Genomic DNA, 27,644 nt, shown 5'->3' on the forward strand with positions numbered 1-27,644 from the left:
AGCTGCCATCTTCTCTCAGGATGACAGCAATCTCCCTCCAACTGCTGCCAGTCTACCACTGTGATTGCCGATCAGCTGGTCAAGCAAGATTGCTACTATCCATGCCCAGGTGGTACAGTCGAATGTCCCTCCCTTTCTATGAATCAAACAATCCCTACAGTGCAGAAGGAGGCCATTAATTCTGCATCGACCACAATCCCATCCAGGCCCTCTTCCCGTAACCCCACACATATTTAACCTGCTGATCCCCTGACACTAGGGTCAATTTAACATGGCCAATCAATCTGTGGGAGGAAACTGGAGCACCCGGAGGAAACCCACGCAGATACAGGAAGAATGTGCAAACTCCACACAACAGTGACCCAAGGCCGGAATTGAATCTGGGTCCCTGGCACTGTGAGGCAGCAGTGCTTGCTACTGTGCCGCCCCACCACAGTGCCACCGCTTATGAACAGATTGTCTCATAATCACCCTGCAAGACAATCGTTTATTGCAAGGGGAATGGATTATGAAAGTAGGCAGGCTTTGCTATAGTTGTACAGCATATTGGTGAGACCATACCTGGAGCATTCAGTACAGTTTTGGTCTCCCGACTTAAGAAACGATATATTTACGTTCAAAGCAGGTCAGAGAAGGTTCACTTATCTGATTCCTAGGAAAAATTTTCTTATGACTAAAAATGGACAGATTGAACTTGTGCCCATGAAAGTTTAGAAGAACGAGAGGTGATCTTATTGAAACATATAAGATTTTGATGGGCCTTGACAGGGTTTGATTTAATTTGATTTATGATTATCTCATGTATTGAAAAGTATTGTTTCTTGCGTGCTATACAGACAAACCATACCATTCATAGAGTACATAGGGGAGAAGGAAAGGAGAGGATGCAGAATATAGTGTTGTAGTTACAGAAAGGGCGAAGAGGAAGATCAGCTTCATTTGTGATAGGACCATTTAAAGGTCTGATGGCAGCAAGGAAGATGCTGTTCTTGAGTCAATTGGTACATAACCACAGACTTTTGTATCTTTTTCCCGCTGGAAGAAGGTGGAAGAGAGTATGTCCGGTGTTCGTGGGGTCCTTGATTATGCCGGCTGCTTCTCCGAGGCAGTGAGAAGTGTAGATGGATGGGTGGTTGGTTGGCGTGACAGACTGGGCTACGTTCACAACCCTTTATATTTCCTTGCAATCTTGCTCAGAGCAAGGGCCGTACCACCAGATATAACCAGAAAGAATGCTTGGTGGCTGAAACACAAATGGCGAAGTGGATCATCACAGAACAAAGGCATCATGGCTCCTGCCAGAATATTAGGCATTGTTCTGCCAAATTTGCTGCTGTACATCAGCTAGACATTCAGGAAGTGGAATCCCTTTCAGTTGGGGCGCATCTATGAATTAACATTGGGTGTCTGCAAAGGAAACCTGCAATCTTCACAAAGTCACAGGCTACCTGCCACCCTCTGGGCAAGTGTGAATGAAAACAAAGCTCGGTCTCTTTGAAAGGATAGTATTATTGGCCGCCCTTGTGTAACAATGGACACAAACTGCGAGATGGTAAAAATATCTCTCACTCCAGTCTGGAAGGAGCTCGATGTTCATGGCCACAGCCAGCTTCACAGCTTCACTTAAAACCCAATGTCATCTCCAACCTGAAATTGCAGCTGTGGCGTTGGCAGATGTCAGATTTCAGTCAGCGCTTTTCCTTACAGAGCTCCAGATGGATGAGTTGCTTCTGAAATACCCAGGATGGATAGGACTTCTTCTTCCATCTGCCCCCTCCCTCCTCTTGCAGCTTGTCCTGTTTTGTTTTGCCTCTGTTCCTTCTCCCAGTCATGCAGCCATTCCAAGGGGAATACCTACCACTGCACCCATGTCTGGGAGAAGTTGGTTGTGCATGAGCCTTGGGCATTTTATCAGCAGGAGAGAAGACGGCAGTTGGCCCTCTCATTCAAAGATCAATTAAGTTCCCTAAGTGAGCACTTAAGGGCCTCTTGTTTGCACCATTCACCAAGTGGAGAGACAGAAAAACTGGTGGCCTCTCCATAGGCTTGGCAGGGAGGGCAATGTGTGGCCCCACAGAAAGGTACTCCCACTCTCACCAACCACCCCACTTCCCCTCCCCTGCCTCTTACAGTCTGACTGTTCTTGTTAATTGTATCAATTAAGTTTAAATGTATATAAATGGGGGACATTCATTGGCTAATTCCTTGTACAACATATAAAGAACTATTTTGATTTGATTTGGTTTGATTTATTATTGTCACGTATTAGTATACAGTGAAAAGTATTGTTTCTTGCGCGCTATGCAGACAAAACATACTGTACGTAGAGAAGGAAAGGAGAGGGTGCAGAATGTAGTGTTACAGCCATAGCTTAATATAAGGTAGGTCCATTCAAAAGTCTGATGGCAGCAGGGAAGAAGCTGTTCTTGAGTCAGTTGGCACATGACCTCAGACTTTTGTATCTTTTTTCCGACGGAAGAAGGCGGAAGAGAGAATGTCCGGAGTGCATTGGGTCCTTAATTATGCTGGCTGCTTTTCCAAAGCAATGGGAAATGTAAACACAGTAAGAAGTCTCACAACACCAGGTTAAAGTCCAACCAGTTTACACAGTGGGAATACACAGTGGGAAGTGTAGACAGAGTCAATGAATGGGAGGCTGGTTTGCGTGATGGATTGGGCTACATTCACAACCTTTTGTAATTTCTTGCGGTCTTGGGCAGAGCAGGAGCCATACCAACCATACCAATACAACCAGAAAGAATGCTTTCTATGGTGCATCTGTAAAAGTTGGGTCTTAGTTCACTAAGTTTCTTTTGGTTTCTGTTTCTACGCTCCACCAGGAACTGCCACCCACTTGTATTTACCCTTCTGTTGAATTGATTTTGTACAAGAGTATAAAGAGGTAATGATTGACACATTGGTCGCTTGTAGAGCTGGGGGATTCACATTCTTAAAATGAATAAATCCTAAACTGCGTTTAGCTGCCGATCTCCTCCAACACCAAGCTACCAGAGGTTTAACCGTGGTGACTCCCCATCCCCCCGACCTTGATCGCGGGGAAGTTTTCACGTTGCTGATCCCGACTGGGTGCAGTGCCAGCAGTGGCCACCGCTGTCGGTGGTGCTGTTGAGACTGAAGAGCAGCCGACCCTCCGACTGGCTAGCAGCTCTTGAGGGTTTGTTGTTCCTTAAAGGGAGGGGAACCCTACCCGCGCCCCCCCCCCCCCCCCCCCCCCAACAGTTAATCGCCACCACCACCCTGTAAAATTCCAGCCTCAAAGTCAGGACAAAGCCCTTCAGTATCTGCCGTCTCCTCTGACTTTATTTTAAAAAGACTCTCGAAAGCCCCAAACACTTACACAACAGCAGTGACAGCCAGCTGGCTTGGAAGTAGCTGATGATCCCTTTAATGGGTGGGGTGTGCCTCCTGCTGCTGAACACGTGAGTAAGAAATAAAGTTAACTGAAGCATTAAGCTCCAAAATGATGTTGAATTAACATTACAGACTGATTGACGTTCTGGTCTGCCTACTCTCCAAATGTTTGGCACCAAGGTGGCATCTTGGACCTGAACTGTCTGTGTGCCCCAGATGCCAGTTCGAACATCTAACACAACTAATAGTGCCCAAACTGTGGGAAACCTATGGCTGGAATTCTACGGTCAATGGTGCTGCATTGTGTGTGATTTAGGGGAGGAGCAGAGACGCTCTGTGTGGACAGTGAGGCCACTGGGTGGAGTGAGCGAGACAAACACAGCTGGGGGAGGGGGGGCTGTCCCCAGGAACTCTCATTTGTCGAGGGAGGGGGACAGGGGGTCGGGGTGGGCACAGATTTGGACGATGATCACGGTGACAGTGACGGGGGTGGGGGAAGGGGCAGAGAAGAAAGGCCCTAAAGTTGTGGAGCCCAGAAGAATATGTTATTTTTAAATTACCCTGACGGCCCTCTTCCAGCCTGTTGTGTCCTTTGTGGTGGATTTCCGTCCTGAAGCTGCAACCAAGGTGTTTATTCGCTCGGCTGAAAATAACGTCGGCGTCCGACTGGTGACGTTAAGCACCGACCCTTGAATCTCAGTGCAGCCCTCACCCGCATGCCCGCTTGACCAACATTGCAGTTCCTCAAAAAATGCCACATATTTGCTTCGTGCTATATCACAGGCTGATTCTCACCACAACAAAAACAACGTGCGTTTAAATAGTAAAATGTCAGAGGGCCATTATCGTAGAAAATTTGCCACTTGGCCACATAGGGAGACACTGGGTCAAAGAGATAGGCCTCAGGTGTGTGCCTTAAAGAAAGAGGCAGTTCAGGAAGGGAATTCCAGAGCTTAGGGCCAAGGCAGCCATCGGATGAGTTGCTATAGATGGAGCAATTAAAATCAAGGATGTGTATCGTGCGTCAGTCTGCTTGCCAAATCTGTCACAATCAGAATCCATTATTTTACCCAACACCTCAGGTTGCCTCTCGCTTTTAAACAAAGCGTAAACAATCTCTTATACAATTGCTGCCTTGTCCTGAATCGCACCTTTGGCTGATTCCTGCATTTGTTGCAATGTCCCGGACCGAGTCTTAGGTCTCACACGAAAGTCTAAGGCTAACCCGCTGACCCCTGCTCAACCCCATGACCTGTAGTGCCTTGTTTGGGTGTAGTGGCTGGCAACAGTTGCAGCTATCAACCAGTGATGAAAATCTTGAGGCTTTCACTTCTGCTGATGAAGGGTGAAATATGGGTTCCACGGTGGCACAGTGGTTAGCACTGCTGCCTCACAGTGCCAGGGACCTACCCGGGTTCAATTCTGGCCTCGGGTGACTGTGTGGCATTTGCATGTACTCCCTGTGTCTGCGTGGGTTTCCTTCAGGCGCTCCAATTTCTTCCCCACAGTTCAAAGATGTGCAGGTTAGGTGGATCGGCCATGATAAATTAGCCCTTAGTGTTTCGGGGATTGGTGGGGTTATAGGGCTGGGAGGTGGGCCTGGGCAAGAAGCTCTGTTGGAGAGTCGTTGCAGACTCGATGGGCCGAATGGCCCACTTCTGCACTGTGGGGATCCTATGATTTTTTTTTGTGACCAGCCACGTTTTCAGTGTGCAAGCTTCTGGACCAGGCACAGCCCAGTTTTAGCTCCCAATTCCAATCTTCCAGCTCAAGGCGGTGTGAGCAAGAAACAGGGTTACAAAATGCAAGGGCAGGAAGCGGGCTTTCACAGCGTAATTATTGACTGATAATCTACTGAAATAGCACGGTGATTCTATATTAGGTATATATTTTGAGCACCACCCAAATATTAATGAGCACTTTTAATATTTTTCCCTCCCTTCCCTACTTAAGCAATGCACCTCCTTGGTCTGAACTGGCAGCTTCAACCGGCAGAAGGACAGATGTTTAAAAATGGAGTCAGAACAGGAGGCCCGAATGATGTAACAATAGCACCATCTGGTGGCAGAGGTAATAATATATCTTTGCTGTGTTGTACTGTGACTGTGCAATGCCTCAATTCCTAGACGCAGCTTTGAAAAATGATTATTTCCCTTTAGGAAAGTAATATCACCTTACCCTTGAATGCCGCCCCCACCACCCCATTCCCACTTCACACACACACACTCTCTACCTTAGCCATGCTCCAACTGGAGGCATGAATTGGTGAATTGCAGTGAAGGCCTTGCTGCCAGTCACTGCTGTTGTGTGCTCAGGTGCAGATGGATTTGGTGGTCGCTTGCTGATTTTTGAATATGGCGCTTTTTCTCGTTTGCTCCGTGGCACAAATCTCTTTCTTCAGCTCGGGCTGGTGCTGCCCGACGACCCAGCCTTTTTTTTTTTGCGTTCGTACGTTGGTAATATTTATACTGGTTGCAAGTGCGGCGATCGATGTTAAAATGGAAGAGTGAGGAGAGTACATGGGGATTAAGCATCCAGTGCGACCGAAAAGCAATAGCTTTTCTTTCCAGCACCCCAAGAGCGTGAAGAGGACAACACTGCCACTTGTGCAGTGGAAGGCAAGCATGTGTGCTTCTCAATGGGAAGGAACAGTCCGAAAGATACTTCACTGCAGTTGCATAGAGAATCGGTGAGGTCACGCCTGGAGTATTGTGCGTAGTTTGGGTGTCCTTACCTGAGGAAAGATGTCCTTTCCATGGAGGGAGCACAGCGAAGGTTTATCAGACTGATTCCTGGTTTGGCAGATCTGTCAAATGAGGAGAGATTAAGTCGGTTAGGATTATATTCGTTGGACTTTAGAAGAGTGAGAGGGGATCTCAGAAAGCCTTATGAAGTTCTGATAGGGATGGACAGGGTCAATTCAGAGTTAATGTACCCAATGATGGGGGAGTCCAGAGCTCAGGACCATAATTTGAAGATGAGAGGTAAACCTTTTAAAACTGAGGTGAGGAGGAATTTCTTCACCCAGAGAGGGGTGAATCTGTGGAATTCACTACCACAGTAAGTAGTTGAGGCCAAAATGTGTGATTTTCGAGAAGAAATTAGATTTAGCTCTTGGTGTTAAAGGGATCAAGGGATATGGAGGGGAAGGGGGCGGGGGGGGGCGGATTCAGGATATTGAATTTGGTCATCCATGATCATAATAAATGGCGGAGCAGACTCGATGGGCTGAATGGCCGACTACTGCTTCTGATTTCTGTGTCTCTAGTTACATCAGAACTGCACCATCGGTGCCAGAGCTATCATTCAAACCTTCGCTTCACTACATATTGGTGTTGTGCCCCCCACCCCCACACCCCCCTCCCCCCCCCCCCAACAACACTCCAACCCCCTCTTAACACAAATTAAAACATAAAACAAATAAATGAGGATTTTGTGGCTCAGGCCTGAAAACATCACAGCCTCCATTGTCAGCAACCTCTTATTTATTCATGTATTTGTTTTAATTGTTCTAAATATTTCTGTTAAAATTCTAATAAAGCAGTTACTTGTGCAGCTGGCGATTGTGTAGCCAGGAAAGAGCGGAAATTGTGTTCCATTAAACATATAATTATCTGCGATCTGTTCTAACATTTTACACTCCACACAAGAACAGGCCTAATTAAATGTTTTTGGTTGTAGAAAATCAAGGAACCCTGTTCAGACTCATGCTGCATTTAACCCTTTGTCTCCGGCTGCTCCGAGTGTCTCATTTTACATCAGCTTTCTTCTTTTGCCTCAGTGTTGTTTCCTTCCCTGCTGCTGGTTGGGCAGGTTAGCCGATCCCGAGACTTAGATCTTTTTAGGTATCCTCTTGTTAGGGAAATCATCTCAGGGAACTGACATTCAAGTAGAAACGGTGTCTTGAAAGCTAAATTTAATATTATTCTTTGCCTTGGTGGATTTTGTGGCTAAAAAATTCTATTCGGCCTCCCCAGCAAGACTTGGCCAGTCATGGCGTACCTTCGGTTTCGCTGACACTGCTCTTTTTACATGGAGGACAGAAGGCAGCTTTGGAAGGAGATTTTGTACCTCAGAGTTGACAGCTGAGACTCTGGGCAAGGTTTTCCCAACTGAGTCGGGTATCTTGAGTCGGGGATTTTCCCAACTTGGCAGACCCACTTCGAGTTAAAGGGCTTCATTGGACCATATCAAGTGAGGAATGGAGTCGGGCCTAGCAACTCTGGAAGCAGATCCTAGGCTGCCATGGGAGCAGAGCCAACTGGGTAGAAGGCCTGCCTTAGGCATCTGGGACATTGTCATTTTCACTGTGGTTTTCAGAAGCTGTTTGGCCCTCTTACCCTCGTACCTCACAACTTGCCACCTCTATGCCATTTTGGTTCCCCCCCCTCACCTACCTCGACTACCGCCCAAACCCGCGTGCCACTTCCATAAAAAGTCAACCAGTATGGGTAGACCTCAAGAACCATCTGGAGATGAAAATAAATCTTCTAGCAATCTTAGACAGCTCTCACATCTATCCATGATAGTGAAAAAAAAATTCAAGAAACCTATTCTCCTCAAGTGGTTAATATCTTCTGAAAGCAAATAAACTTCTTTTCAGTTCCCGCGTCAAAAACAACTAGTATAAAAGCAAAATACATTAATATTCTCTTTAAACTGTCAATTAAACAATGAACTTAGAACCCTTGTTAAGATAGTTGTAGCTTTTGAAACTCGGCCAGGCATTCATAATAACACTGTACTATGTTGTTATGAATGCTTGGCTGAGTTTCAAAAACTACAACTTTTGGGGAAATGCATGAGAAAATGCTACTGTTCTTCTAATCCATTCAAGATGGTTTGTCAATCAAATCAGTCCAGCAGAGGTTTTTTTCTAACTTTCACTGAGAGCTTCAGCCTATTATGTTCATGTTTAATGAGAAAAGGGTAATTTAATGAATTTAGTAATTTCAGATCATGATATTTAAACAGACCTCATCAGCTCTTCAAAATCACTTAGGATTATTCCATCAGTTTGTAATGCTGCACTATGGACTAAGACTCTTGCAACTACGATAATGGGGTCAGTTTGAACTCAGCACTAAGTTGAAATGATCCTTCAGAGATCAGGTTTCCCTCCTGTGTGATTTGCACTCTTCCCTGTGTTGACAAAATTTGAGTCTGTTGAAAATGGGAAGGGACTTACACACCCGGTGCCCACCCAACTTTTTTGAAGGTCGAAGGAGCCTTTCCAATCCTGTGGAAATCTGGCCCAGTGGACTCTGCCCTTCATTTAATTGCATACAGTTCTTACCCAAGCCCCACCTCTGGCCCCATTTCTGCCCATTTGCTGCTGGAATTGTTCATTCATACTATTGTCACTTCCAGTCTTGATTACTTCAGTACTCTCCTGGCCACTATCCATCCACCACTCTGCATAAGTTGAAGCTCATCCAGAAATCTGCTGACCTTGTCAAAGCCCAAGCCAAGTCCCCTTCACCGATTAACTGTGTGCTCGTTGACCTACCTCAGTCCAGCAACACCAGCAGTTACAAATTTCTCCTTCTCATGCTCAACTTTCTCTCTCTCCAGGACCACAACCTTCCTTCCCTCCGTGTCCTCCTCCAGCCTGGACAGCCCTGCTTCTTCTAGCTCTGGTCCCTTGTCCAATTTCCACCTTCAGCGGCTATTCATTCAACTGTCTTATCCAAAAGCTCTGGAATTCCCTCCCAACAGTTATCTGCCTCTCTCCCCTCTTTTAAAACACCCGTTACAATCAACATCCATAGAAACATTGAAGATTGGAGCAGGAGGAGGCCATTTGGCCCTTTGAGCCTGCTCCGCCATTCATCTCGATCATGGCTAAATAGCCTAATCCTGTTTTCTCCCCATAACCTTTGACCCCATTCACCCCAATTCTATACCCAGCTGCCTCTTGAATACAAAGAACAAAGAACAAAGAAGAACACAGCACGGGAAACAGGCCCTTCGGCCCAACGAGCCCGCGCCGCCGTCCCATTGTCTCAGTGACCTATTCATGATTTTAGTCTACGCCTAATGTGCGAGGATCAGGGAGGTCCAATATAGGGACAATTTGTTACCCAATCAATCAGCCTAAAAGCGCATCTTTGGGATGTGGGAGGAAACCGGAGCACCCGGAGGAAACCCACGCAACCACGGGGAGAACGCGCAAACTCCCACAGACACATTTGATATTTGGCATCAAGTACTTCCTGTGATAATGAATTCCACAGGCTCATCACTCTTTGGGTGAAGAAATGTCTCCTCATCTTTGTCGTAAGTGGTTTACTCTGAATTCTCAAACTGTGACGCCTGGTTCTGGACTTCCCTGCCATCAGGAACATCCTCCCTGCATCTACGTGATCTCATCCTGTTAACATTTTATAAGTCCCTATGAGATCCCCCCCTCATTCATCTGAACTCCAGTGAAAACAATCCTAATCTAGTCAATCTCTCCTCGTACATCAGTCCCGCCATCCCTGGAATCCACTTGTCTGAATGTCTCCTTCTTTAACTGGATGCCAATTCTAGTCAGACTGCGTCGCTGTGAAGCATCTTGGGAGGCTTTGCCACATGAATGACCCTTAATAGATGCAAGTTTGTGTTGATTTTGTCCCAATTACTTTAGGCTCAATCCTGCCACCAGACTTTATTTGATTTGATTTATTATTGTCACATATATTCGTATGCAGTGAAAGGCATTGTTTCTTGCATGCTATACAGACAAAGCAAACTGTACATAGAGATGGATAGGAAAGAGTGCAGAATGTAATGTGACAGTCATAGCTAGGGTGTAGAGAAAGATCACCTTAGTGTGAGGTAGGTCCATTCAAAAGTCTGATGGCAGCAAGGAAGAAGCTGTTCTTGAGTCGGTTGGTACGTGATGAGACTTTTGTATCTTTTTCCTGATGGAAGAAGATGGAAGAGGGTATATCCGGGGTAGGTGGGGTCCTTGATTATGCTGGCTGCTTTTCCGAAGCAGTGGGAAGTGTAGATGGAATCGACGGATGGGAGGCTGGTTTGTGATTTGAACTGAGCTACGTTCACAACCCTCTATTGTTTCTCGATTGTTCACAACATCCCCTGGCTCAGATGGCCATTTAAAGCACCACTGATCTCCCGAGGGCTGCAACCAGTTGGACTCCCTACGGCAGCCCACACATGGAGATGAATGAAGTTACAGTTGACTTGCTCGCTGATTCATTTTCCTGTGCAAATTGTTCATCGATTTCTTTAATTCTTTATTTCTGAGCAACCTTCAAAATGACTTCCTCTTCTCCGTATGAAGAATAACTGATCTGTCAATGAGCTTATAGCTAAGGAGTCAGTCATTCTTAAAAGGTGAGGATAACCATGCATGGAGGGAAATAAGATATTAGTTTCAGGAGTGTATAAATGAATGAATACAAAGAAGAAACCTCTCGGCAGGAGGCAACCAAAGGGCACTGATTTAAGAACCAGAAGGGAGAAGGGGGAAAATGTTGCTATGATCTGGAATTCTTTGTCTGAAAGGATGCTGGAAGCAGATTGAAGCATAACGTCCAAAAGGGAATTGGATAAATACTTGAAAAGGCAAACAATTCCAAGGCCAAAAGGAAGAAGCAGGGGAGTGTGACTAATAGCTAGCTCTTTCATCGAGCTAGCAGAGGTACAATGGGCCAAATGGTCTCCTTCTGCACTGTATGATTCTATGAAAATGAAACAATAAGTCAAGTGTTTCTTTGTTCGTTCAAGTGTGTTCCTGAAAGTTGATTGGCAATGTCACACAGGGGTCATACAGGAAGCTGACAGGGTCGATTCTGCTCTGGGCTCTCCTGGAGACGAATGCTGAGGGCAGTGGTGAGGTTTGACCTTGGGCTGGTGGAGAAGTTGGCTAATGACTGTCACTGACAGCTGTCGACACAGCAGTAGCTGCTTCACTGCGGCACGTGACCTGCTCCGGTGCCCGCGGCAACTGACTGCAGGTCTTCTGCAGCTGGTGGCAGCCCCAGAGGGTATCGATTGTTGACAGCAGCAGCCAAAAGGACTCGATAAAAATTCTGGGTCTTTCTGCCTGCTGCTCTTAACAAATCCTGCCGTTTTCTTTTGGTATTGGCACGGAATGCAGGCAACCTTGCCCATCAGGAGCTGACGACGCTGGCACACATTCAAGCGACTTGTGTAATCCTGGAAGTATCTTTGGTTGCATACCTCTTTCCCCAGCGACCTCTGCTCTGCTGAAGAAAGCTTATTAAGATGGAATGTAGAGGAATTTGATTTAATATTGTCACATGCATTGGGATTCAGTGAAAAGTATTGTTTCTTGCACGCTATACAGACAAAACATACCATTCATAGAGTACATGGGGAGAAGGAAAGGATAGGGTGCAGAATGTGATATTACAGTAATAGCTAGGCTGCAGAGAAAGATAAACGTAATATGAGGTAGGTCCATTCAAAAGTCTGATGGCAGCAGAGAAGAAGCTGTTCTTGAGTCGGTTGGTATGTGAGATCTTGGAAGATATGTGGAAGAGAGAATATCTGGGGTCTCTGGGGTTTTCGATTATGCTGGCTGCTTTTCTGAGGCAGTGAGAAGTGTAGACAGACTCGATGAATGGGAGGCTGGTTTGCGTGAAGTACTGGGCTTCACTCATGACCCTTTGTAGCTTCTTGCGGTACAGAATGTAGTGTTGCAGTTACAGATGGGGTGAGCATTTCCTAGAAAGTTCCGAAGAGTTGAAGTTCAATTTTAAGAGCGCAGAATGGGAGTAAAAGTTGGAATTAGAGGGTATTCTGGGGTCAGCTCACAAGAAGCCGCCTTGCTCCAGCACCATCTTGAGCACAAGCTACAGAGAATTTACGCCCTTAGCAGCATGAAAAGCTCTCTGCAAAGTCAAATGCTGCAGATGCTGGAAATCTGAAATACAAAATGCTGGAAATACTCAGTAGGTCAGGCAGCATTGGTTAACATTTCCGTGGCCTGGTAGATTTCTGATGAAGAGCCATCGCGCTGAAGTGTTAAATCTTTTTCCTTCATTTGTTTTATCCTTTTCATTCCCTCATTGTTCCTTAATTTGTCTTTCAAGCCTCGTATTTCAGAGGTGTTATCCTGTGAATGGTGCTAATGGAATATCTTCCTTTCCATTTTCAACAACTGAATTTCTGCTTGAGCTGTTAATGAAAAGCAAAATGTTCATTAGTCTTAAATCAGTGAGGAAAAATACGGTTTGAGTCAGTAGTGTGGCAGGTGGCCCTCTTTCATGTGGGTAGCACGGTGGCGTAGTGGTCAGCATTGCTGCCTCACAGCGCCAAGGATCCAGGTTCAATTCCCAGTTTAGGTCACTGCACGTTCTCCCCATATCCGAAAGACGTACTGGTTAGGTGCATTGCCATGCTAAATTCTCCCTCAGTGGACCCAAACAGGTGCCGGAATGTGACGACTGGGGGATTTTCACAGTAACTTCATTGCAATGTTAATGCTGTGACAATAATAAATAAACTAAACAACCGAGTGTTCTTGTCTGCATGTGAAAGTGCCAAGACTCTGGTCAATCACTGGTTATCTGGGCACAGGGAACTTCCTGTGGATCAGCTCAACAAGGCAAAGCACATTATCCTTGCCAGCTTTTGCTCAGACAGTAAAATGTCACAACCGTTTATCATTTTGTGAATTAAATGATGCACTTCCATTATAATTTTAGCAGGACGAATAGAAAAATAAATTCCCAGTAACTAACAGATGGGAGGCAGCAGTCACAGCGAGCATGGTGCCATCCTGAGAGATTGTGTGTGATCACAACTACCAAGATGAAAGGGTTAAGTGTGAAATGCTCTGCTTATCTGTCGCTGCGTTTCTCAATCCGCGTGTTATCTATCTGAAATCTTGCCGGCCACATCGACTTGTTTGCATCTTGTTCTTGTGTTGTGTGAGATGGAAAGCCGAAACCCTTACCCAACAACGCTGGAGTATTTTCAGTGCGGGGAAAGGTGCATCGAAATTTGCTGACTCGAAAAAAATCGCAGAGGGCAGCACAATGAACAGGAGAGGAACAAGCTGACAGTTTAGTTCCATCACTTGCTGCCGCTCCTTCACTTGTACTTAGCACAATGCTAATTCTACATCTGCAATACACAATGGATGAAAGACGACAATTCACATTTGGTACCGTACAAATCATAGATGTCTAGGTGTCAATTTTGCACATGTGGAGGAGTGGGCTTTCTGCTGCAACACAGCCTTTATGTGTACACTGTAAATTGAGTAACTCAGCAGAACAGCAGAGCTTGGTGGCTGAGAGCAGGAACAAACTGTGTCGATGATGAAAGAATTGGTATTCATTTGCTGAAAGGCCTCCTTCTGTGCTGAAATTTCTCTGGCTCGACTCAATGCCCACAGACAGGCGCAGCAGCCTTAATCAGAAAACCCTTGTACAAGTGGCGTATGAGTGTCATCGTTGTACCAATCTCAGCTTTCCTCGCTGCGCACTTCAGTTCATGAACAGCAACTTGCATTTATAGAATGCTTTTAGAATGTCCCAAGGCACTTCGCAGGAACATAATCAGACAAAAAATTAACGTCACAGCTGCTTCCATCCCTGCCCAACACGTTGCACAGAGTCCCGAAAATCTGAATCTGTTCCTGGCAAAGCTGGTGCTTTTGCAAGATTGACTCGCATATTTCAGATGTACAATTCATGCTGCATTTTAAATTTTCAAATATCTGACGCAACTTTCTCTCATACTGGCTCTTCAGAAGTACGCGAATAACTTCCAGAATGTTGCAGGATACCCATCGTTGGTGGTGTAGCATCTTGTGAACAGTAGGACGGGATTTTCCGTGTATCTTGCCGCATGTTTCGCAGTGGTGGCGGCAGCCCCGCCATTGGCCGGCGGCAGAATCTCATGGTCCCACCATTGTCGACGGAACTTCCCGTTGAATACCCTCTTCACCGGCGGGCGTGCACCACCGGCGGGACCGAACATCCCACCAGCGTGAACGGCTAGAAAGGTTTTGCTGTGTTACATTTCATAATTCATTTCGGGCAGAACAAGGAACAGTGCAGCACAGGAAACAGGCCCTTCGGCCCTCCAAGCCTGCGCCGCTCATTGGTCCAACTAGACCATTCGTTTGTGTCCCTCCATTCCCAGCCTGCTCATGTGGCTATCCAGGTAAGTCTTAAACGATGCCAGCGTGTCTGCCTCCACCACCCTACTTGGCAGTGCATTCCAGGCCTCCACCACCCTCTACGTAAAAGACGTCCCTTTGATATCTGAGTTATACCTCTCACCTTGAGCCCGTGACCCCTCGTGATCATTGATGCCTTCATTCACCAGAATTGCCTTTCTAAATGCTGTAACAGGGACGTTGATATAGTACTTATGGTCTAGTAATCCAGAGGCCTAGGTAGTGTGGGTTCAAATTGCACCATGACAGGTGTCGATGTTTTATTTATATGCAGCTAGTCCCAAAATTGTAACCAGACAACTATCATCGATTGCCGTAAAAACCCATCTGGTTCACTAATGCCCTTTAGGGAAGTGTAATGATGCATATTCATGCCTCTGTAGAAACACATAGAAAGTATTTATTAATAAGAAAAACTGCACTGAGGCCAGCAGCTCACCTGGCTGCCCCAGGCCCTACATGTCCTCCGCCCAACAGACTATTCCACCCACCCCAGGGGTGATTACTCAATCCTGTCCCAATAGGTCCGCCAAGCCAGGTGACCCACTTCTGTTGTGCTGCTCTCAAAGGGGCAATCACCACAGGAAGGAAATCTGCCAACCTTACACAGTCAAACCTCTGTGTGAGTCCAGACCCACTGCAATGTGGTTGGCATTTAAGTGCCCTCTGAAGTGGCCCAGCAAGTTCAAAGACAATTAGGGATGGACAACAAACCCTGTCAGCGAAACTACATCCTGAGAAAAACAACAGCTCTGATTTCTTTTCTTGACTCCCCTTCTTTCATGAGGGCACCGATGTGCCATAGCTCAACGACGGTGCCAGCTCCTTCATGCCACATTCACATGCATGAACCAACCAGTCATTGTCACCCACACATAAAACATTGTGTACTTCCATGCCTGTCATGGCATAAAGTTTGAAAGTTTTTAAAGTTTGTTTATTAGTGTCACAAGTAGGCTGACATTAACACTGCAATGAAAATCCCCTAGTCACCGCACTCCGTCGGGTACACCAAGGGACAATTTAGCGTGGCCAACGCACCTAACCTGCACGTCTTTCTGGCTGCGGGAGGAAAGGCAGAGTGCCCAGAGGAAACCCACACAGACACCAGGAGAACGTGCAGACTCCACGCGGTCAGTGACCCAAGCCGGGAATCGAACCTGGGTCCCTGTTGCTGTAAGGCAGCAGCACTAGCCCACTGTGCTGCACAAGGGTCCTTCAAAACACTTTACAGCCAATGAAGTACATTCTGAAGTGCAATGATGGTTATAATGGAGGAACATGGGTGGCCATCAGGAAGGATGGCTGCCTCTGGCTAATTTATTCCCCTGCCTCTTTATCCAGTACAAGAGGCCTGTTAAAGCTGCCCAGTTGCTCCAATTGAGATCAGTGTGGAATAAAATCTATTGCTGCCTTGTTCTGCTTTGTACAAATACAGTGCTCACAAATGTGAGAAATGGGCCTGGATTTGTAAGATGTGTACTTACAAAGAGGATTCCACTTACACTACAGGTCATAGAACTCTGGTTGATATCCATGCATTACTATGCAGTGTCGGTGTCCCTGGATAAACAATGCCTGTCTGAGCATAAAATTGAACTGGGCTGAATCTCTTCCCAGCCACTCCCCTTGTATGGATTTCCTGATATAAACATAACACATCCCCAGGTATCTAGGTTTTAATATTCTGCTTTCAATTTAGTTAATCCTCTGCCAAATCAGACCTAGAGGCACCGACACCTTTTAGAATTAGGTGTGCATAAACAGGTTTCCATTAACTGTTTCTCCCAGTTGTTGCGTGAACACTCGAACAGGCTGCAAACAAGTTATTCAACAGATATGAAATAAAAGCAAAATACTGCAGACGCTGGAATCTGCAACAAAAACAGTAAAATGCTGGAAAATCTCAGCAGGTCCGACAGCATTTGTGGAGAGAGAATAGAGCCAACGTTTCAAGTCCAGATGACACTTCATCAGAGCGTTATTCAACTGGCTGCTAGAGTGTCCAACTTTTTTCTTCACATTCTCACAAGGCGTTTCTCGTTGGGCTACTAGGGCAGTCTATCAGGCCTCGACTATGTTCTGTTCGATTTCCAAAGTGTCATTAGAAGATCGGTAATGTGCAAAGCTTGAGGATGACTTTGGTGGGGTGGGGTGGCTGAGTTAGAAAAAGAAGTGACTTCCCAGTGTTCCTGAACATTTTGCAAGCAAATCTCCTTTTAATTCCGCACTGCTTTCCCTGTTTTTAATTTGATTTGGTTTGATTTATTATTGTCACATATATTGGGTGAGATACAGTGAAAAGTATTGTTTCTTGCGCGCGATGCAGGCAAAACAAACCATTCATGAAGTCCCTAGGGAAGAAGGAAAGGATAGGGTGTAGGGTATAAGGTTAAAATCACAGCAAGGTATGGAGAAAGATCAGCTTAATATATGTAGGTCCATTCCAAAGTCTGATGGCAACAGGGAAGAAGCTGCTTTTGAGTTGGAAATTCAGACCAATGACTTTGGTCATCCCAATATTTACTTGGAAGTTCGGCACATAGAAACAATAAGCAAACAAAATTCTGGAACATGTTCAAGCAATTGAATGACCTCATCGTGTCTCTATGTTCCTGTTTACACTTCAAATGTAATTCATTGGCTAGAAAGGACTTGGGGTGCCCTGAGGCCATAAAAGATGTGTATAAATGCAAGTTTTTTTTATTTTGAGTAGGCACATAATTTTGTTTATACAAATAGGACTGACGAGTTAATGAGTTGCATACAAATGTAGACAACGATGAAGTGACACAGTAGAATATAGATTCCCTACAGTGCAGAAGAAGGTTAATCAGCCCATCAAGTCTGCACCAACTCTCTGAAAGAGCGCCTTACCCAGGCAATTAGTTTGAGAAATCAACAAATGTAGGTAAGTTTGGTTTCTAGTATTAATAAATCAGTGTTACATAAGAACATAAGAAATAGGAGCAGGAGTAGGCCATCTAGCCCTTCGAGCCTGCCCCGCCATTCAATAAGACCATGGCTGATCTGTCGTGGCTCAGTTCCACATTCCCGCCCTCTCCCCAGAACCCTTAATCCCCTCGCTTATCAAAAACCCATCAACCCGCGTCTTAAAAATATTTAGCGAGGCAGCCTCCACCACCTCAACGGGCAGAGAATTCCAGAGATTCACCACCCTTTGAGTGAAGAAGTTCCTCCTCAACTCCGTTCTAAACCGCACCCCCGCCTTTATCTTGAGGCTGTGCCCCCTAGTCCTACTGTCCTTTCTGAGCGGGAAGAGTCTCTCCACCTCTATCCTATCCATCCCATTCATCATCTTATATGTCTCAATGAGATCTCCCCTCATTCTTCTAAACTCTAACGAGTACAAGCCTAGTTTATTCAGCCTCTCCTCATAGCTCAACCCCCTCAACTCCGGTATCAGCCTAGTAAACCTCCTCTGCACTCCCTCCAAGGCCAAAATATCCTTGCGTAAGTGCGGCGCCCAAAACTGCACACAGTACTCCAGCTGCGGCCTCACCAATGCCCTATACAGCTGCAGCAAGACCTCCCTACTTTTATATTCAATCCCCCTCGCTATGAAGACCAGCATCCCATTAGCTTTCCTGACCACCTGCTGCACCTGCAAGCTGGGTTTTTGCGACTCATGCACAAGGACTCTGATGTGTTAGCAACACTCACATCAAAAGTGAGTTTGTAATATTCCCCAGGTAGCTCAGTAAGTTGCTGAGTCAGTTTAAATACCAGGTAGGTGCCTGGTTGATCCCTGAGATAATGTAGTTTTGCAATGGCCTGGTGATCTTCCAGATGAGCAGGAACGTAGCAGTCCTGGGCCAAGGAACCTTTATTTCCTGGGTCTCGTGCACACAATCAGGCAGTTTCCATGCCCAAACCTGTGAGCAAAGCTTTGTGGTCAATAAGCAGCAGTGGGTTTGCAAATGACGAAAGACTTCCTGTGGGATCCCCCAACTGGATAGTCCCTGGCACCGTGGTTCTCCTTAGGTTCATGCTCAGGCATCTGTATCGGAGAGGCCTGAGGTTCTCCTGACCTAAATTTAAACCAAAAAATTAGTCATAAATTTGGGATTAAAATTGCCCCAATGGTGTCATCTGTGCCCGATCTGCATATTTAAACAAGGACTCCTGCTGGCTTAGTGAGAGTGTCCTCAAAGCCTGCAATTGCAGCCACTAAGGTTGTGGCAAGAGGCCAATAGTTATGTCTGTCATTCCATCTTAACTATCCCCTATTGCCAGGTTCTATTGGGTGAAGAAAGTTTTAATTCCATCTCCCATTCTTGGTGCTAACATTGACAAATATATGAAGGCCACTCAGATGAACCATTGGAAGATATCCAATTCTTAACCATCAGTTAGAAGATGAGGGAAATACTGGTGCCAGAAAGACTGATTTTACAGATGAACAAAAACGTAGCAGAGTTGGGCTGAGGAGCCTTTATTTCCCGGGTCTCGTGCACACAATCAGGCAGTTTCCATGTCCAAACCGGGAAATAACAGGCAGCACAGTGGCTCAGTAGGGCGGCGCGGTGACACAAAGGTTAGCCAGGGACCTGGGTTCGATTCCCAGCTTGGGTCACTGTCTGTGTGGAGTTTACACTTTCTCGCCGTGTCTGTATGGGTTTCCTCCGGGGGGTGCCCCAGTTTCCTCCCACAGTCCAAAGATGTGCAGGTTAAGCTGATTGGCTATGCTAAATTAACCCTAGTGTCAGGGGGATTACCAGGCTAAATATGTGGAATTACAGGGATAGGGCCTGGATGGGATTGCGGTCGGCGCAGACTGGATGGTCTGAATGGCCTCCTTCTGCACTGTAGGGATTCTGTGATTCTAGGAACCTGTGAGCAAGAGCTTTGTGATCAATTAGCAGCAATGGGTTTGCAAATGACAAAAGACCTCCTCTGGATCCCCCAACTGGATGGTCCCAGGCACCGTGATTCACCTTGGGGTGGTGCTCTGGCGCTGGTATATAGAGTCCTCATTTGGATCCTGTTTTGGATTTGTATCCATTTATTCATTATCCCTTCTCTAATTCATATCGATCCTATTATCACCTCATTATGAGCTGCTGATTGCTTCTCAGTAAATTTGAGTCATTGCTTTCAATTTGTTACACCAGGAACAGTACACTATGGCCAGCACACAGTGCATTCTAAAACATGCTCCCTGAACTTATTTAAATACTGCAATTTCAGTTCGTGGCTCAGATCCCCGCGATGATCCACTCAAACTTTACTCAAGCAGTTTATAATGTAACATGAACCCTTCAGTGAGATGCTACCTTGGATTCATTCCCAGGTATTCATTATTCAGTGTACAGACCACCTGAGTCCCTCGATTAAATTACTGCCTGTAAATCAGTCCCAGACATCCATTATACTCTATATGATAATAAGCAAACCTTGTTGACAACTCATTTTAAAGGAATTGAAAACATGGTTTGAAGGACATTCTCTGTGGCTTAGATATGAAGTCCCTTGACTTTCTTAAGCACCACACAGCTACTCAGATGAGTCTTTGTAGTTCGGTTGGTTTGAGGAAACCTTAAGATGAAATCATTTCACTGTTCGAACCCAGGAGAGTTACATCCAACTGACTGATTTTCTGAAGTTGCATAGCAACATGGTAATTTGAAAACAACAGAGGAATACATACGTAGCCACGACAGAGTCTTCACCTGGGGAGGTGTTCGGATTGGGAATTGGTCAGCGTGTGAGTACGTTCAGTCCCCACACTGTTTAATAACACAAGGCCCAAGGGCTTCATTCTGTCCCAGTGGATGATTTTGTGCAGCTTTCTTGATCATTCAGATCAGGCTGACATACCAGTGTTCAGTGGTGCCACAGTGGGAATGGGAGTGTATGTTAATAAAAACAGGCTGCAGCTGTCAGTGAGAATTAATAAAAAAAAACTCTCTGCTGGACTGCTTTGATCGACAGGCATAGGTGAGAAAGAAATGTAGCTTCTGGTCGTGCGCTTTCAATCAAGCTCTTTGTTGACATTGCCCCCAAGGTCTATTATTATAATATTAGATGAATTCCAAAAGTTACAATTATCTCAGCAAAGGGTTCTGAGTTTACAGTTTTAGTCACAGATTTAAAGAGGCTATTAAAGGATTAGCTGTCTTTGATGTAGGGGCTGAATTTTTCTTTGTTTTTGTAAGAAATCCACTTGAGGGGATTTGAAAGCCTTGAATGGGTTTTACAAATGGGAGTTATTATTCTCTATCAAATGAGAAAGCATGAGTGCTATATTAGATTGTTATGAGGTTAGAAGGCCTAACACCTTCAGAAAGAAACAAAACCAACTCCCAAGGAACCTGGGCCTGACTCCTCCCCAGGTGTGGGGTGGCACAGTAGCACAGTGGTTAGCACTGCTGCCTCACAGCACCAGGGACCCGGGTTCGATTCGCAGCTTGAGTCATTGTTTGCACATTCTCCCCATGTCTACGTGGGTTTCCTCCAGATGCTCTGGTTTCTCCCACATTCTGAAAGACAGGGGAGAAACTGTCGACCCAAACAGGCACCGGACTGTGGAGACTAAGGGAATTTCACAGTAATTTCATTGCAGTGTTTTGGACTTACTTGTGATTAATAAATAAACTTTATTTTTCTCCTCCTGCACCCCCCCTCCTTTCCCCACACCCCTCCCCTTCCGCCTGCAACCTACCCCTGAGCAAAAATGATGTGGTTTGGGGCATTCAGCTTTTACTGACATAGCCCTAGCAAGTGTGAAAATGTCCTGACTGTAGCTGTCCCTCTCAGTAGTCAAAACCTGGTCTGTATTTCATCCGGTTCCATAATTTGTTTTGTGAAGGTTGCCATTTCCCATTTACCAGGTAGTAGAGGAAAACTTTCACAGAGTTATTGCAGCGCATGGTCAACCTAGTCATTGTACAGCAGTATTATCAGAAAGAGTAATATCCAAGGGACTCATGAGTCGCAAAAACCCAGCTTGCAGGTGCAGCAGGTGGTCAGGAAGGCTAATGGGATGCTGGCCTTCATAGCGAGGGGGATTGAATATAAAAGTAGGGAGGTCTTGCTGCAGCTGTATAGGGCATTGGTGAGGCCGCAGCTAGAGTACTGTGTGCAGTTTTGGGCGCCGCACCTGCGCAAAGATATTTTGGCCTTGGAGGGAGTGCAGAGGAGGTTTACTAGGCTGATACCAGAGTTGAGGGGGTTGAGCTATGAGGAGAGGCTGAATAAACTGGGCTTGTACTCGTTAGAGTTTAGAAGAATGAGGGGAGATCTCATTGAGACGTATAAGATGATGAATGGGATGGATAGGATAGAGGTGGAGAGACTCTTCCCGCTCAAAAAAGACAGTAGGACTAGGGGGCACAGCCTCAAGATAAAAGGGGGGCGGTTTAGAACGGAGTTGAGGAGGAACTTCTTCACTGAAAGGGTGGTGAATCTCTGGAATTCTCTGCCCGTTGAGGTGGTGGAGGCTGCCTCGCTAAATATTTTTAAGACGTGGGTTGATGGGTTTTTGATAAGAGAGGGGATTAAGGGTTATGGGGAGAGGGCGGGAAAGTGGAACTGAGCAGCGACAGATCAGCCATGGTCTTATTGAATGGCGGGGCAGGCTCAAAGGGCTAGATGGCCTACTCCTGCTCCTATTTCTTATGTTCTTATTTGTTATTTAACATTTTAGTAATAAGCGTACTCCTTGGTTCTTTGATTTGATTTGATTTATTAATGTCAGATGTATCAGTATACAGTGAAAAGTATTGTTTTTTCCTGTATTTTACAGACAAAGCATATCATTCATGGGAGAGTGCAGAATGTAGTGTTACAGTTATAGCTAGGGTGTAGAGGAAAATCAACTTAATGCGAGATAGGTCTATTCAAAAGTCTGATGGTCTGATTCCAAAATCAAAGTTGGGTCCTACTGTCGTGCTGTTTACAAAATAATGTCTATTTGTTTTTATTACTGGCGAGGGTTAGGCCATTGTAATGATGCATCTGGGTCACAGGGTTCAAGTGACAGTGCAAAAAGCTCCAGGAAATTATGGTGCAAGTAACTTCAGCTTTTTACTTAGACCATACCATAACCTCCTGAAACTTAAAAAGAAACTATTTCCTGCAACTTTGACCGCTGCCCCCTCCCCTCACAATTAACATCAACAGTGAGATTGAGATTACTGTGAGTGTGATCAGTACAGCCACTGAGAATGAGACTGGAACATAGAAACCAGAAGCAGGAGTAGGCCATTTGGCCCTTTGAGCATGTTCACTATTCATTATGATCATGGCAGACTCAGTAGGGGGATTTTTTTCCTGCTACGGGAATCGTACTGGGCAGGGGGAGGTGGACCGTGCAAACGCCCTCGGACGGGACTTTCCTGTTTTGGGACGAATACGGCCGGCAAATCCCACCGAAGTATATTTCATGTAAATGTAGGACATATAGTTTGCTGTTAAATTGAAGAATTAATTGCACTGTCCTCATTCAGTGAGTTTTCAAAAATATATATTCTGTGGTGTCACTCTGTCAATGTCTAGGGTCACCCAATACCAAGTGACAAATGGAAATGTCACAGATATCTGGTAGGAGCAGCTTGTCAGTTTCTAGCCATAAATTACCAGTCAAATACAACTCCTTTTACATTTAATGGATTTATTAATCCTATACGTGTGAGTGTGGTCATTGTGATTACAATGTGCCCATTTGCGTCTAACTGCAATCCAAATAGCAGGTCAGGAGTAGCACACGGGTAAAAGCCTGTGGTTTCTGTATTGCTTGTACAAGCTGCATGGGAAGGGAAGTTCAATCTAATGAAACAACCCGATGGATATAAACACTGTCCTTAAGGTGAATCCGCCTTCTGTAATTTAAAGCTGTGCTCGTTTCTGTAATTTAAAGCTTCTGCCCATTCAAAGTTCTCATTTTAACATTCCCAGGTTTGAGTGGCATCAAATCGGAGTGAGTTATTACTTTGATCATCAGCATTCCCAATCCACTGCTAGGCTCACTGCAGCACATTCTAATAGTTTGGGAAGTGAATTGTGGCGTGAATGTGCCACAGGAGAATGGGAACATACTGGCCTTCATTGTCATTGCAGCAACTAGATTTTAAAAGTCACTTACTGGATCATCGACTCATAGAATCCCTGCAGTGCAGAAGGAAGCCATTTGGCCCATCAAGCCTGCACCGACCACAATCCCACCCAGGCCCTATCCCCGTAACCAACCTGCTAATCCTCCAGACAATTTATCATGGCCAATCAACCTAACCCACACATCTTTGGAGTGTGGGAGGAAACCGAAGCACTCGGAGGAAACCCATGCAGACACGGGGAAAACAGGCAGACTCCACACAGACAGTGACCCGAGGCCAGATTTGAACCTGGGTCCCTGGCGCGGTGAGGCAGCAGTGCTAACCACTGTGCCACCTTAATGCTCAGTTCCATTTGTTAGATTACATTTCTGTTGTTTTGGTCATTCTCCTTTCCTCTCCCTTTCCACTCCTGCCGTCTGTTCCTCCCCTCCCCTCAACCAATTACTCAACTATTCAGCAATTGTCTTGTCTTTCTCTCACCTCACAGTTCAGCCTGCTTCTCTCTTCCAACCCCCACCTCCCCTCGCTTGCCTCTCCAACCCTCTTCCAGTTCCTTTTCCCCAATTCCCTTGCAGGCTATTTAGAAATATCTCTGCATTTTATACCAGCAGATACTTCAAATCAACTGATTGCAAAAGGTATTTTAGAAGGAGTCATGGAAAATCTGTTCTATACTGAGCAGAACCGTAGTGCAAATTGGCCATGGGATCAGAGCGTTCCTGGAGTTACCCCGGAGTCCCAAAGCTTGGATCTAGATTGATGTCTGGTTAAAGCAGTCGATCGAGCTGCACTAATTTGCGAGGAATCAGTCGCACTGTCTGACTAGCCCGAGGGAAGTGTGGCTGGCGGAGCAACGCACAGCTGTACGAGTCATTCTGTTTGTAAATGTCCTGTGGAAAATGGTGTGGAAATGAAACAGCTCCACGTCTCTCCTGGCGAATCGCAGTGAGATTATTCATCACGAGTCTCTTCACTGCTTAACTGCAAGCAACAATGTTACAGGTTAAAGATCAGGCAAATTAGGCAGATTGCAGAATGGAATAAGAGAGACAATAACCTGTTTTTTTTAAACAAAATTGAGTTCAGAGTATTTAGGGTTCCAAAATGAATACGAAAAGAAACAGGAAAAGCACAGCATGTTGGAATGTATCTTGCACAAGCAATAGGCACCGTTAATTTTTAAAATTGATGTTTTGTGTACAAACTGTTTTGTGTGATAATGCTCAAGCACGTTATCATTGGTCATGTTAAGTGTGCTATTGTGGAGATTGTGAGAAGGAACAAGCAATTAAACAAACACACTGTGATTAACAATAAGAATCAGCACTTCAGTACTTTGGAAAATGAGCTATCAGTGAGTCCCAGTTAGCGAGCTCCATTGTTGCTGGCCTGAATAGCTGACCCTCACACAACAACACATTGCAACAGGGAAGTTCCCGATGTACAAAACGCTCTCTTCTCCTCAGCTCCATTCTCTACTGCAATATTCTGCCTTGTCGGTTTCGAGTTGCTCTTTCATCACAGTGGGGGCTGTTCTTGGCAAGCTGATTTCCTGGAAAATCTGGGAACGGCTTCTTCCAAAAACTGCCTGCAAATGCCATGGGGCTCTGATGCGACAGACATTGTTAACTGTTGCTTCGGTAACTTTTCTGGTATGATTTTTTTTCTTTCGCCTGCTGATTTTGTTTTTGCACAATTCAAATCTTTTGAAAAAGAAGTAAATTGCAGAATAAAGTCCTCCTGCAGCATGTTTCAACGATGTCCCTGAAGATCAGCTCAGCTGCACTTGTATGATATTTCCACTCTTACATCAACTTTGCAGCTACTGAGAGAAGCTTTCAACTCAGTTGTCCATTTGCCTTGTCAAATCATCATCTGGGAGTCCAAACTCACCAAGTTAATTTCATTTAAGCCCATTCCAGTCTCCAGAGAAGGGAGACTTTCACCCAATCTGGTTCAAGCCACATTGGAACACATACTTCCAGAGGTGGAAAGGTGGTATCCTAATGACAACCATAATTTTTGCAATTTTTGTAATTCTGTATAAATGTTTGTAATTTTTATAAATGATCTGGATGAGGGTATAGTTGGGTGGATTAGTAAATTTGCTGATGACACCAAGGTCGGAGGTGTGGTGGATGGTGAGGAGGGGTGTCATAGTTTACAGAGAGACTTGGACAAGTTGCAGAGCTGGGCCGAGAGGTGGCGGATGGAGTTTAATGCGGAAAAGTGTAAGGTAATTCACTTTGGCAGGAATAACATGTGTAGAGTGTAGGGCTAACGGTAGGACTTTGAATAGTGTTGATGAACAGAGGGATCTAGGTGTATGTGTACATAGATCCCTGAAAGTTGGGAATGAAGTAGATAAGGTTGTTAAGAAGGCATACGGTGTCTTGGCGTTTATTGGTAGGGGGATTGAATTTGGGAGCCGCAGCGTCATGTTGCAACTGTACAAAACTCTGGTGCGGCCGCACTTGGAGTATTGTGTGCAGTTCTGGTCCCCACATTATAGGAAGGATGTGGAGGCATTGGAGAGGGTGCAGAGGAGGTTTACCAGGATGTTGCCTGGTATGGAGGGGAGGTCCTATGAGGAGAGACTGAGGGATTTGAGGTTGTTTTCGTTAGAAAGAAGGCGGCTAAGAAGGGACCTTATTGAAACATATAAGATGATTAGAGGTTTAGATAGGGTGGACAGTGATAGCCTTTTTCCTCGGATGGAGAAAGCTAGCACGAGGGGGCATAGCTTTAAATTAAGGGGTGGTAGTTATAGGACGGATGTCAGGGGTAGGTTCTTTACCCAGAGGGTGGTGAGGAATTGGAATGCCCTGCCTGCTGCAGTTGTAAATGAGCCTAGTTTGGGGGCATTTAAGAGATCCGTGGATAGGTTTATGGATGGAAAGGGATTGGTTTAGGTTAGAGGGTCATTGCTTTTTAATTGGTCGGCGCAACGTCGTGGGCCGAAGGGCCTGTTCTGCGCTGTAATGTTCTATGTTCTATATCCAGTCTTTAAGTGGTTAACCCCCTAAAATCGATTTTAGCTCCACCTCCCTTTCTTCCCCTGGTATCGCTTGCCTATTTGCACCGGGTACATATACTTCTTGAACCTATTTCTATTATTTCCTTCAATGGCCTCTCCTAATACCCCATGCTGTGGGGGATAATTTTAACTTACCCCACCTGGTGGCATCAGAACAGTCTCCTATCTTATACTCTGTCCACCCAAAGATAAAATCAGATAGAATGTAAAACAGGTCAGCCAAAGCAATCCGATCAGTTTTTCATCAAGTAGGATAGGTTAATACCCACACCCCAACCCTGTAAATGTGTATTACCATCTCCTGTTGAATAATTCTGTCAAAGCTCCCCACTTTCCTCTGAATTTTTGAGTTGTCTTCAAATGTGAGGGGAGAAAGTGCGCTCTGCACAAGTTGAGACCTATTCTGGCATCTTGGCCCCACACGTTGAAATGGTGGTGATGGCAATCACTTTACTATGATAAACGTTCACATTCAGATTGATATCCATCTCATGCATTGCCAGTAAAAAGTAACAGCAGGACAAAACAGAAAACAGATCAGTGTAAATACGGTGGTCATCCTCCTATATCTGCAGTTCTTTGTTCTTTTGCTGTTAACCTGTCAAATATATGTGCTCAACATTACTCCCATTTTCCACTCTTTATAGGGACAGTCACCATTAAAAACAGCAGCATCGAATTGGGTGATGTGGATATTGGTCGAAGAGTGTCACAGGAAGTACCTCCAGGTGTCTTCTGGAGATCCCAGTTATATATCGAGCGACCACAGTTCGTCAAGTTTAATGTTTCTCTGGGAAAGGATGCACTTTTTGGCTTATACATACGGAAAGGTCTTCATCCTTCACACACTCAGGTAAAGATGCTAATTCATGTGTCAAAATCTGATTTTGCAATTTTTGTTTTGTTACTGTTATTTGTAAAGGAGTTATTCCAGATAAAGAGGAGTGTGAAATATTAGACACTGTAAGCATAGTGAGAGAGGAAATACTGG

At 45.3% G+C, this 27,644-nt stretch overlaps 1 protein-coding gene across 7 annotated transcripts in view; it reads left to right on the plus strand.

Annotated features, from left to right (window-relative positions):
* The window catches only part of LOC145351748 (teneurin-2-like), a 1,559,410-nt gene that overhangs the window by 1,383,900 nt on the left and 147,866 nt on the right, over positions 1-27,644 (plus strand). For all 7 annotated transcript variants that reach the window (XM_080201351.1, XM_080201350.1, XM_080201352.1 and 4 more), the window contains 2 exons: positions 5,326-5,442; positions 27,301-27,506. In XM_080201351.1, the coding sequence (XP_080057477.1) occupies positions 5,326-5,442; positions 27,301-27,506 (323 nt within the window). The remainder of the gene's footprint in view (positions 1-5,325; positions 5,443-27,300; positions 27,507-27,644) is intronic.

This window comes from Carcharhinus amblyrhynchos, chromosome 13 (assembly GCF_965287045.1).
Source record: "Carcharhinus amblyrhynchos chromosome 13, sCarAmb.v2.hapA, whole genome shotgun sequence".
Classification (NCBI taxonomy): Eukaryota; Metazoa; Chordata; class Chondrichthyes; order Carcharhiniformes; family Carcharhinidae; genus Carcharhinus; species Carcharhinus amblyrhynchos.